The 13062-nt window shown below is 39.5% G+C and overlaps 1 protein-coding gene across 5 annotated transcripts in view; it reads left to right on the top strand.

Annotated features, from left to right (window-relative positions):
- The window catches only part of ubr5 (ubiquitin protein ligase E3 component n-recognin 5), a 105594-nt gene that overhangs the window by 12064 nt on the left and 80468 nt on the right, over positions 1-13062 (top strand). For 4 of the 5 annotated variants that reach the window (XM_034173824.1, XM_034173827.1, XM_034173828.1 and 1 more), the window contains exons 7-15: positions 1880-1992; positions 2178-2321; positions 4763-4874; positions 4986-5140; positions 5306-5503; positions 6568-6778; positions 6952-7078; positions 7327-7478; positions 11054-11152. In XM_034173824.1, the coding sequence (XP_034029715.1) occupies positions 1880-1992; positions 2178-2321; positions 4763-4874; positions 4986-5140; positions 5306-5503; positions 6568-6778; positions 6952-7078; positions 7327-7478; positions 11054-11152 (1311 nt within the window). The remainder of the gene's footprint in view (positions 1-1879; positions 1993-2177; positions 2322-4762; positions 4875-4985; positions 5141-5305; positions 5504-6567; positions 6779-6951; positions 7079-7326; positions 7479-11053; positions 11153-13062) is intronic. The other variant, XM_034173825.1, reaches the window with a different exon arrangement.

The following is a 13062-nucleotide window of genomic DNA, read 5'->3' on the forward strand; positions in this document are numbered from 1 at the left end:
TTAAAAAAACTCCAGCTTTTGTTGGCTTCTGTATTTTCTTCTCTACAAGAGTCAAGACAGAAGTCAGACTACCAGAGCAAGAATTTTAGCTGAGGAAGCTTCTGCGATTTGAAGCGAAACGTCCTCGCGTCAAGCAACCCAGTCCAGTCGAAGATTCAAGCTTCTCTACTAGTATTCCATTTAGTAATCATATTAGTTCAACCAATAATTTGCACCACTTTTAAACAAAATTGGAGCAACTTTAACTTTTGACCGCTGTACAAACTGAAATTTTTATCACTTCAGAACATTGAGTCACAGATAGTCCAAACTATACCTTTTTGGAGTATTTGGAGTCAGACAAATAATATGGTGTAGTTTTAAATATGATGGGGCATTTTTTCAATTCTGACCCCTGTATAATACTATAATACTACATAATGAACATGCAGTTGGGTCACAGGTTTAATGCTGTGTGATTGAGTCACTAATTAACTCAATCTCAGATTGTTTTTGTGATACATCTCAGGGTTGTAGCTAGGATAAAATTTTAGCGTAGTGGTAATGTGTGTGTGGGTGCGGAAGGGGGGAAGCTTTTGAAAATTCAAGCTGAAAATTGCCCATTCTAGGGGTACCCAAAGGGGAAAAGCCAGGTACGACAGCCCAAGTCCCTTTCATCATGTCCAGAAGGCTGGGGAAGTTTGTTGAGTGGGCAATCTCATTCTGGGTTAGCCAGTACATGGGCCTCAGTGAGGCAGTCGGAGTCCGTGGACATTTTTAAGTCAAGACTTAAAACCTATTTTTATTCTCTTTCTTGTGAGTAGTTTTTATTTTATGTTTTATTCTTACTTCTGTTTTTAATTAGGTATTTGATTTTTTTTTTTTTTTTTATTTATTTAAATTTTTTTATGTTGAACTGTTCTGTGTGAGGCGCCTTGAGACGGCTTTTGTTGTAATTTGGCGCTTTATAAGCTGATTAAGTTGAAATTGACCAACATTTTATTGAGTCTTAAAGTAAATAAATATGAAATTGGTTACTGGATCCTTAAACTCTGGACATAATAAACTCTACATGGTGGAGCCTTGATCTCTGGACATAAACAGAAATAAAATCTTAGTTTTTGTCAAAAGAATTTTCTTTCAGACATTATTATTGGCATGAATGTATTTCTATACATCTGAGCTGAGCTCTGTGCTGCAGTACAGGTTTATAAAGAATGCAGGACGTCTTATTTTGGGAGGAAAAAATGTTTTAGTCGTTTGTAGTTTGTCTATATTACAACATTTGTAAGAGGTGTCATTCTATTTAAAGCAGCAATTCGTTTTGAAGTTATTAATTCTGAGCGGACTCTGTCTCAGCAAAGAGCCGCACAGCGTTTGAAGCTGTGACAACAGAACGGAGGACGCTTCTCGTTTCTCGACTGCAACAAGACATGAGTCCCAGTTAGTGACTTTAATCCACACAACAGTGACTCATGATATTTTAATGGCTTTCAGAGGGGTTAAGAAGCGGACTTACCGTTTCTGAAGAGCAGCGAATCAAAGAGCCACAGGCCATTAAATCGAAGCAACGCTTCAAACTGGAGTCACGCTGCAGAAATGGTTGATTACAGATGCTGTATTGAAAATAAGCGTAACGGTCCAAAATGATAGCGTAACGTGCCATAACGCAAGTTTGCACTAGCTAGAACCCTGCATCTTCCACCATGGTTTGAGTTTTCTTGAATGGATGGATTCACGAATGAAACAATTCCTCCATGCAGAAAATTGATTCTTAAATTTTTGATTTGTTTGAGTTGCTTGAGTATTTTTTTAGTCTTGCTTTGACTGTATTTGTTGTTATTTAGTGTAGTTTTTGTTCAGAAATGCAGTAGTGGCTAACATGCTTCACTGTTTGCAGAGCGAAGGCGGTCTACCCCAGCTCCCAAAGAAGAAGAGAAGGTGAATGAGGAGCAGTGGCCTCTCAGGGAGGTGGTGTTTGTGGAAGATGTTAAAAATGTTCCCGTGGGAAAGGTGAGAGTCTCTCTACTGTGATAATGAATGAATGGATCAATGTTCACAAATCCAGACATACTGGTAGCTAATGTTGGTTTTGGAGTGTGTGACTGTTTTAAAATCCTCCCATGTATTGCTGTTTTGTGTATAAATTATGTCGTCGTAACAACTATTTGACTTAATGCCTTCATATTTGTTTCAAGGTGCTAAAAGTGGATGGTGCATATGTTGCTGTGAAGTTTCCAGGAACAAGCAGCATGAACAACCAGAGTACTGCTGCTCCCACTGACCCGGATCCATCCTCATTGCTACAGGACTGTCGGCTCCTCAGAATAGACGAGCTGCAGGTAAGAAAACAAACTCAACCACAATTTCCTTTATTTGTTTTTTTTTTTTTTTAATGAAAGTTGGTGATTAGGCTCTGCTGTGAGTAGATGTCGGTAAAATTTGTTGTTTTGACATTTTGAAAAGCATTTTGTAACAGCTTGAATGTGGCCATTTTGCTAATGAACTATCAATAGAAACCAAACACTTGATCCAGGGCTAGATACTGACAACATGCCAGAGGCTAGAAATGTTAAAATTAGGGATGTAACGATTTACTTTTTTTGACCTGCAGACAAATTATGACCGAACAATATTCTTTAATTTATATAAATAGTGTAAAGCACCATTTGTCCTCTTCTTTAAAAGTGCAAGTGAACATTTTTTAAAACAAATCCCATCTGTTTTTTTAACAGAATGAGCTGCAGATACGTTATGACTGAAAAATAATAAGCTTGCAAAGCAATGTGTCTTCTTCTTAAGATTGCAAGTATTTCTGACATAACAGAAATAAAAAACATGAATTTTTAAACAAAATCTACATAAAAATAACAAAAAATGTAGCCACACCACTGAGTAAAGGAGTAAAAACAAATAGCATTTTTTTTTCTATTAAAGATTGTATAAACATAAATGCAATTTTTATTTGTTTATTTTTGAGTCACCCATTGGTTCAAAAGCATCACATGATTAAAACGGTGTATTCTGATTGGCTGCTGGCTCAGCCTACTTCAGATCAGGAGAAAATACGGCATTTATCAATTTACACGTTTGGATTACATGTTGGAATTTCAAGACTAATACTCTAAAATATCATCTGCATCCCCACACAGTGCTGGACTTCAATGTACCTTTTTGTGAAAGCAAAGCGTTAAAACTGTGCTCCACATAACCAGGAAGATCTCTGGTGTGCTGCAGTGAAGTTAGTTTGAGGGTTGGTCTGTCACATAACCAACTTCAGACTAAAGCCCCGTTTACACATAGACGGTAAGAGCTCCCGGAAGCGTCCCGGAAGAGTTTTTGGCCTTCTTAAGGATCACACGCCGTTGTTAACGCCGGCACTAGGGGGCGTGGCTTAGTTCTGGCTTTACCGGGAATCGTCAAAAAAATTATTCAACATGTCGAATAATTCTGGGAGCACTCCAGGAGAATTCGCGTGACGACGGAGACAACGCGAACAACGGCGTTTGATACTTTTTAATCGCCGTTTCATCCTGCCCCTTCCTGTAGTGCCGCATTTTACACCACTGTAATTGGCGGCCGGCGTTGTATCCCTATTCAACGGCGTGTAAAACGGTGATATAGCCCACATCGGCGTCCTCAAGGGCGTTTTAACCAGCGACAGAGGCAGACAAAACGGCAGCGCTAGCTGACAGTCCGCCATTCTAAACGCCACCTCCCGGTTAACGGCGTTCCAAATGGCCGATAGGCGGCGGTCAATATAAAAACGCTAGCGCGCTGCATGCAGGCCTCTCACTCGCGGCCAGCTCCAGATATTTTTGCAGAGAAGCTCCAGTATGCTTCCTAAAAGAAAATTGGCAGCGGCAAAGACTTACCAAGAGGTCTGGTTCAGAAGCAGAGGGTAGTCCTGTGGTGGAGACGAGCAACACGTTGAGGAGGGGAAAAGGAAAGAGAAGAAAAGGCTGAGTATGATCTCCCTCCCCTTGCAGTGACAGCTGCTTCAGCCTATTATACTCTGGGGGCGGTGCCTATATGCAAAAGTTCCTGGAGTAACGCAGGATTTGCCTGGATAAATCCAACGGTACACAGGGCATTATCGACGGCAGCAGAACACCGCCGTTCTCACGCGCGTCTTAACCTGCGATTGTAAAGGATAGAACTGGGTATTAACCCCTGTTGCCTGACGTGTGCCGGATGCTACGGCATCAAAACGCCTGCTTTATTCGGCGGATTTAGCGGCGTTTTATCCGCGTATTTGCAGCTAGTACGGCGCTCAAAACGCCGGCGAAATGCTCCGCCCCTTTCCACCGTGAAAACAGCTGGAACTACCGTGAACTTCGGTCTACGTACTACCCACCAACAAAACAGTCTATCTGTAAACCATGCTTAACTTTTACTCGGCCTCTGCCGTGTGTGTGTGTGTGTGTGTGTGTGTGTGTGTGTGTGTGTGTGTGTGTGTGTGTGTGTGTGTGTGTGTGTGTGTGTGTGTGTGTGTGTGTGTCAGTGAACCAACATTATAATTAATTTTTCATCTGAATCGTCACACATTTATATAGTTTATTAACCACTTGGTGATGCATTGCTGTTTCCCTAGTTAAAATAGTCCACATTTTTATAAAACACATTTTTACTACTGTGAGAAAGAATTTTGACTGAGTTGCTGAGTATGCACTGGAATGGAAACGCTTGTTGGGGGTGCGGGTTTAACCTTGGGTTTTGGCACTCTTCGGACCCTTCTGTCATGCCGACAAGCACAGTTACCCCTTCAATCTGTTCCTGGTAGGTGGTCAAAAGCGGTGGAACTCCTAAAGTTCCTGATTGTTTTCAGCGCACACCTAAAAAGCTCTGCATCCCAGACAAAGCTGAAATTCTGGCTGTGAATGTTGACTCCAAAGGTATGTTGTTGTTTTTTTATGTAACTCTTACAGTGTTGTGTAAAGTACATTTTGTTGATGTCAGTGTGTACTTCAGTGGTTTTAGTCCTTTCACATCTTTTCATATTCCAGGAGTTCACGCAGTCCTAAAAACTGGTAACTGGGTGAGGTACTGCATCTTTGACCTGGCAACAGGCAAAGCTGAGCAAGAAAATAATTTCCCCACCAGTAACCTGGCCTTTCTGGGGCAGAGTGAGCGTAATGTGGCCATTTTTACTGCTGGGCAGGTGAGATAACCTTCAGAATGGCCCATTACTTTCATGCAGTGCACACAACCTTCTCTGCTTTCATCTCAACAGCTTTTCCTTTCTTCTTCATGCCTACATATTTTATTTTGTAACTCTCATACATCCTGCAAGCCTTTTACCTCTAAATGATTCATTTTCTTTCAGGAATCTCCCATCATTCTCCGGGATGGAAATGGCACAATCTACCCAATGGCCAAAGACTGTGTGGATGGGATTCGAGATCCTGATTGGCTGGACCTTCCACCTATAAACAGCCTAGGAATGGGGGTGCACTCGCTTGTCAACCTTCCCTCGAACTCCACCATTAAAAAGAAAGCTGCTATTATTATTATGGCTGTTGAGGTAATTATAGAATGTTGTAATATAGATACAACAAATGGTGTTTATTTGCAGAATTAAATACACAGTCTAGTAGGTGTTTTTAGACATTTAGAAGTTTCCTACATAACTCTGAATACATTTGATTAAAAAGATGTTGGCGTTAGTGTAGTAGCTCAGAGTGTAACCACCGTTATTACTGCTGTAGCCAGTAGGGTTGTCACTATATCCAAAATTTAGTAGTCTGTAAGTTGTAAGTTCACTGGCACTGGTAAACAGTACCAGTGAATGTACATGATTATCGATACAAAGTGTAATACCATGAGGGGAAAAAAATTAATGAACAGACTAAGAGTAAAAACATGTTTAGATAAGTCTTATTAGAAAAACAAAAACAAAAAAAGTTTCCTGTTAAAAAAAAAAAAAAAATTCTCTCCTTTGGGGGGGGGGGGGGGGGGGGGGACTTGGTGTGGTAGTATGAGTGTCATCCTCACTGAATTTTGGACATCATTTTGTTTAATTTATGTTTAGATATTTTAGAATGAGCCCAATATGTATAAATGTTGTTTATACGCAACCATTAATAAACTTAACATAGTCAACTTCAAGTCTTGGTGGCTTCCCTCACTTGTCTGCTTCCCTCATGGTTATTCAATAATTTCTAAATTTCTGATGTTAAATAAATAAATGTCAATCAAACTTTGTTTCAGTCAGCAGGGTTCAAACTGCATTACTTTTATTCTTAAATATTACAAATAGAATTGTGGGCGGGGGGAGCAGTGTCTGATGTGTTAGTGTTGTCTGCACTAAATCTTGGACTTTATTTTGTTTGATTTCTGTTTAAATATTTTAAACGAGCCCAATATGCATACATTTTGTTTATAATCAACCATTAAAAAACTTACCATTGTCAACTTCAAGTCTCGGTGGCTTCCCTCACTAGTCTCCTTACCTCATGGTTATTCAATAATTTCATTTTTAAATTTCTGATGTTCACAATAAATCAGTCATAATCAAACTTTGTTTCAAAGTCAACATTGTTCAAACTGCATTACTGTATTCTTATATATTGCAAATGCTGTTTTCAGAAACAGATGCTGATGCAGCATGTGCTGCGTTGTGACTATGAGGCGTGTCGCCAGTACCTGGTGAATCTTGAGCAGGCCTTCTTGCTGGATCAGGGCAGCCAGGCCCTCGGAGCACTTCTGGGTCACCGTTGTGATGGCAATCGCAACATCCTCCATGCTGCCGTCTCTGTCTGCTTCCCTGTGAGCAACAAGGAGACCAAAGAGGAAGAAGGTAAGCTGGTGCGCAAAGAAGGAAAGTCTTGCTGAAATTCCAGCAAGGGGAAAAAAGTGTTAGGGTTCTGTAGGAACTAAATTGTTTGCCTGCTATCTGCCCGTGGGCTCTGTCTGCCTGATCCCGTCTCACAGTTTGTGCTTTACCTCAGTGAGCGTTGTGTTGTATTTCAGAAGCTGAGCGGTCTGAGAGAAATACATTTGCAGAGCGTCTCTCTGCTGTGGAGGCAATTGCCAATGCCATCTCTGTGGTCTCCAGCAACAGCTCTGGGAACAGGACGGGCTCTTCCAGTAGCAGAGGGTAAACATGATTGTTTGGGAGGGGGACAGGGACAAAGAAAATCCCAATAATTTTGTTTTGCTGTTTTGAGTTCTAGTCTACACAGAACTAACATGAGTCATTTGATGGAACAGATTTTTTTCTTTTATGTATTTATTTATTTTATTGTTTATTTTGTTTAAAGCACAGCAGCTTTATAGTGCTAGTATAGTTACTGGACTGAAAGCACAACTTCACCCCCCCGAAAATCCCCAATGTCTCATTTCCAGGCTGCGTCTGAGAGAAATGATGCGGAGATCTCTAAGAGCAGCAGGTCTTGGTCGCCATGAGTCCGGCCCATCCTCAAGTGATCATCAGGACCCCGTCTCTCCACCTATTGCCCCACCAAGCTGGGTCCCTGATCCTCCACCCATGGACCCTGGTCAGTGTGGATTTTTTCTTTCTTTTTTTTTTTTGTTATTTTGACATCCTGCCACTATGAACAGATCATGCTGGTGGGTGGGTGTGTGTGGGGGGGGGCACAATCTTCTGAATGTATTTGTTCAGGAGCACACCACAATCAATACTTGATATTTACAGTGAAAACAGTCTGTGGGCACTAGATGAGCTGATTAGAGTTTAGAGCATTTCTGTGAGTAAATTTGTACATTAAATGGGAAGATGTGAATTATTTTATAATGTTTAACAATACATGGTAGATATTGTTTTTATTGTTCAGATTTAATAAGTCTAAGCCTTTTCATAGTAATCTGTGTATGCTTTTGTCGCACAAATATTATGACGTGATGACACTAATTCATGGCACAGCAGGTAATCAAAGTGCCTCATGTTTCTTAATGATTACTTGACTGTACTCTGAGCTTCATCAGGCTGATGATGATACTGCACTCCTACTTTTAAGTTTTGGAAGGATTTGCCCCTCATGGAGTAGCCAGTGAAATGTATTTAATTAATGAATTAATTAGTTTAATTAGTTTTATAATGTGCCAAATCACAGCAAAAGTCGTCTCAAGGCGCCTTACACGAAACGATACAACATAAAATTGTACTTAATTGTTTTAACTGGCCAAACCTAATACTGTAATTTAATAACAAAAAAAATCTAACATATTTGAGGTTTGTCGAGCAGTTTTTATTATTACCTCCACCAAGGAGGTTATGTTTTCGGTCCCGTTTGTTTGTCTGTCTGTCTGTCTGTCTGTTTGTCAGCAGGATAACTCAAAACGTTTTGAACGGATTTTGATGAAATTTTGTGGAGTGGTTGGAAATGACAAGAGGAACAAGTGATTAAATTTTAGTTGTGATCCGGATCACGATCCAGTTCCAGGAATATTTTAAAGGATTCTTCACCATTGCGAGATAGAGGGAATTTTGACATTCTAGTTTCTAACTCCACAAAAACAAGGCAGAAAGGCTTGAAAAAAATTAGGGTGTAACATAGTCAAATGTTATATCAAACAACAAAGTTTGGTGATGATCGGATCCAGATTCCGGATCTGGTGATCCAGAATATGGAAAATATAGGGAAAATAGAAAATGTGTCAGTGTGAGGTGACAAATGAAGCTAGAGATGCACAACTAACACCAAATTGTAGCTGAATCTGTACTGATTCAGTAAGGTGTCATCAGATTTGATGTAGCTTCAAATGTTATGGAGCTAGATCCAGAAGAAAACCACCATTACCGAAAAATCATTTTTATACAATAACTTTTGGACTAATAAAGACATAAAAGTGATTCCAATTTCTAGTGGTATGTTTTCATGGTCAAGGATGTCGAATATAAAGGAAAGAAAAGTGTATGTATCATAGTTATGGTTGTAACACTGAATTGTTGAATACAACCCCTGGCAATAATTATGGAAACACCGGCCTCGGAGGATGTTCATTCAGTTGTTTAATTTTGTAGAAAAAAAGCAGATCACAGACATGACACAAAACTAAAGTAATTTCAAATGGCAAATTTCTAGCTTTAAGAAACACTATAAGAAATCAGGAAAAATAATTGTGGCAGTCAGTAACGGTTACTTTTTTAGACCAAGCAGAGGGAAAAAATATGGACTCACTTAATTCTGAGGAATAAATTATGGAATCACCCTGTAAATTTTCATCCCCAAAACTAACACCTGCATCATATCAGATCTGCTCGTTAGTCTGCATCTAAAAGGAGTGATCACACCTTGGAGAGCTGTTGCACCAAGTGGACTGACATGAATCATGGCTCCAACATGAGAGATGTCAATTGAAACAAAGGAGAGGATTATCAAACTCTTAAAAGAGGGTAAATCATCACGCAATGTTGCAAAAGATGTTGGTTGTTCACAGTCAGCTGTGTCTAAACTCTGGACCAAATACAAACAACATGGGAAGGTTGTTAAAGGCAAACATACTGGTAGACCAAGGAAGACATCAAAGCGTCAAGACAGAAAACTTAAAGCAGTATGTCTCAAAAATCGAAAATGCACAACAAAACAAATGAGGAACGAATGGGAGGAAACTGTAGTCATCATCTGTGACCGAACTGTAAGAAACCGCCTAAAGGAAATGGGCTTTACATACAGAAAAGCTAAACAAAAGCCATCATTAACACCTAAACAGAAAAAACAAGGTTACAATGGGCTAAGGAAAAGCAATCGTTGACTGTGGATGACTGGATGAAAGTCATATTCAGTGATGAATCTCGAATCTGCATTGGGCAAGGTGATGATGCTGGAACTTTTGTTTGGTGCCGTTCCAATGAGATTTATAAAGATGACTGCTTGAAGAGAACATGTAAATTTCCACAGTCATTGATGATATGGGGCTGCATGTCAGGTAAAGGCGCTGGGGAGATGGCTGTCATTACATCATCAATAAATGCACAAGTTTACGTTGATATTTTGGACACTTTTCTTATCCCATCAGTTGAAAGGATGTTTGGGGATGATGAAATCATTTTTCAAGATGATAATGCATCTTGCCATAGAGCAAAAACTGTGAAAACATTCCTTGCAAAAAGACACATAGGGTCAATGTCATGGCCTGCAAATAGTCCGGATCTTAATCCAATTGAAAATCTTTGGTGGAAGTTGAAGAAAATGGTCCATGACAAGGCTCCAACCTGCAAAGCTGATCTGGCAACAGCAATCAGAGAAAGTTGGATCCAGATTGATGAAGAGTACTGTTTGTCACTCATTAAGTCCATGCCTCAGAGACTGCAAGCTGTTATAAAAGCCAGAGGTGGTGCAACAAAATACTAGTGATGTGTTGGAGTGTTCTTTTGTTTTTCATGATTCCATAATTTTTTCTTCAGAATTGAGTGATTCCATATTTTTTTCCCCTCTGCTTGGTCTAAAAAAGTAACCGTTACTGACTGCCACAATTATTTTTCCTGATTTCTTATAGTGTTCCTTAAAGCCAGAAAGTTGCCATTTCAAATGACTTTAGTTTTGTGTCATGTCTGTGATCTGCTTTTTTTCTACAAAATTAAACAAGTGAATGAACATCCTCTGAGGCCAGTGATTCCATAATTTTTGCCAGGGGTTGTAGATCACTGTGCCAAGGAGGGAATCTCTTTAGGGTCAGTGACCCTGTGGCCTTGTTTAGAGAAGTGTTTCATAAATGTTAAAAAAATGTATATATTTGCAGATTAGTTGAATAATAAATTGAGTTTTGTCTCTTGTTTTTGTTTTTAAGCACATGCAATATCAATATCAGTGCTCAGATGACAGTAACTTCTGGGAAAGGTGCAAGTTGCAACAAACTGTGATGCCAAGCACTAAGGATACATGCTATCCAGTCACAGCAGATGAAACTTTTTTTTACTACTGAGCAAACATCATTGTTAGACTTTTTGGGTTCAATGATTCCACGGCGTGTAGATGTTATGGCGTCGGTGACCCCATGGCCTTGGCGGAGGTTTGCACTCTGAGTGCTTCTAGTTATTGTTATTATTGTTGTTGTTTTAATCAGATCCTTCTACATTGCATCATAAGTGACTCTGCCTTTTTTCCATCAGCAGATGGTGACATTGACTTCATTCTTGCCCCAGCTGTGGGTTCCCTCACCACTGCTTCCACTGGTACCAGCCAGGGACCCAGCACGTCCACCATACCAGGTCTGACAGCTCTTATTTCAGTCTGCCAGTTCTTTAAAATAATGCAGAAAACTACAGTCCAAGACACAGTTGTATCAAAACTCACCGTCCGTGTGAACCCTGGGTCTGCTTTCTGTACATGAAGTGGTGGTGACTCAGGGAGTCAGTCAGTATGATCCAATACCACAACTTTTAAAAATAAAGCAGAACTGTATCTGTTTGAATGTATTCTTTTGGTAATGTGTATCACTCTTAAATACAGTGTAGGTGTTGAACCTGCTAAAATGTGCAGTGCCACATTGTACTAAACTCCCAAGTGGTAATGATGAATATCAATATATAGGATGACATAAGTACATTTTCTTTCAAGTAATCATATTTTATTACGTGTGTGTGTGTGTGTGTGTGTGTGTGTGTGTGTGTGTGTGTGTGTGTGTGTGTGTGTATGTGTATATATTAGGGGTGGGCAAACATAAAAAATCTTAATCGCTTTAACTCAGTGACTTTCTGTGATTAATCATGATTAATTGCATGGTATATGTGAAACCCAAAAATGAATTCAAAAGCCGCTTAAAAGCACAGTTTTATTTGAAAATGTAAATGAACATTGCATAAATTTGAAAATGTAAATTTCAACTGAAACACACTAATGAAATCAAATATAAAACCACTGGCAGGTCATTTGTTATCCTGTTTCTTATCAGAATAACAATATTCATGTCCATGACTAAATGTACTAAAACAAATACGTCAGTTGTACACATACCACAATTTGATATGTGTACAATTGTGATGTATTTGTTTTAGTATATTTAGATTTTGTTGTGATTTGGCACTTTATAAGCTGATTAAACTGAATTGAAATTGAACATTTTATTGAATCTTAAAGTAAATAAATATTAATTTGGTCACTGGATCCTTAAACTTTGTACATAATGAACTCTACATGGTGAATCCTTGATCTCTGGACATAAATAGGAATAAACAAAATATGTAGTTTTTGTCAAAAGCATTTCCTTTCATTCATTGGCATGAATGTGTTTCCATATATCTGAGCTGAGCTTACAGCTGCTGTGCTTCGCTTCAGGATGTAATTTGAAAAGAAAATACAGCACGTTTCATTTTGGGAGGAAAAGAAAAACGTTTTAGTTGATTGTAGTTTCTTGTCTGTATTACATTTGGAAAGAGGTGTCATTTTATTTAAAGCGGCGATTCATTTTGAAGTTATTAATTCCGACTGGACTGTCTCAGCCGTGCAGCGTTTCGAGCTGTGTGAACGGAATGGCGGACGATTCTCGTTTCTTGACAGCAACAAGACAAGAGTCCCAGTTAGTGACTTTAATCCACACAAAAGTGACTGACGATATTTTAATGGCTTTGCGAGGGGTTAAGAAGCGGCTTGCAGTTTCTGAAGAGCAGTGAATCAAAGAACCAACGAGCTACTGGATCGAAGCATTGCTTCAATGGTTCAGGGTTTCAAAGTGGAGCCGCGCTGCAGAAATAGTTTATTACAGACCAAACCCTGAATATCCGACTTTATTTGTACGTCCGTATGACTCTGAAACTCGGAAAAATCCGTATAATTTACGGACTATAGGTTGACATGAAAACCACCGAAAAGCTGTGTTCACCGCGGGGACACGTTCGGCTATTCGAGATTGCAGCTGCATCGGTCCAAATCGGTCTGGATCCGGGCCTGATCCTGTAGAACTTTGTACCGAAAATGTCCATTCAAAAGTTGGGCGTCTTTCTGCATTTTGTTTTGTTGTGCATTGCATAGCCTGTAGTTTTCTCGATCCTCGTGTTGTTTTCTGTGTGAACTCAGCTATCAGCAGGAAGCAGCAGCATAAGCTCGCCCCCGACTGACGCTTTCAAAATAAAAGTCAACGAGCAACAGTCATAAAAGGCAAAAAAAAAAACAAAAAAAAAGC

This window comes from Thalassophryne amazonica, chromosome 7 (assembly GCF_902500255.1).
Source record: "Thalassophryne amazonica chromosome 7, fThaAma1.1, whole genome shotgun sequence".
In the NCBI taxonomy this organism is placed as follows: domain Eukaryota; kingdom Metazoa; phylum Chordata; class Actinopteri; order Batrachoidiformes; family Batrachoididae; genus Thalassophryne; species Thalassophryne amazonica.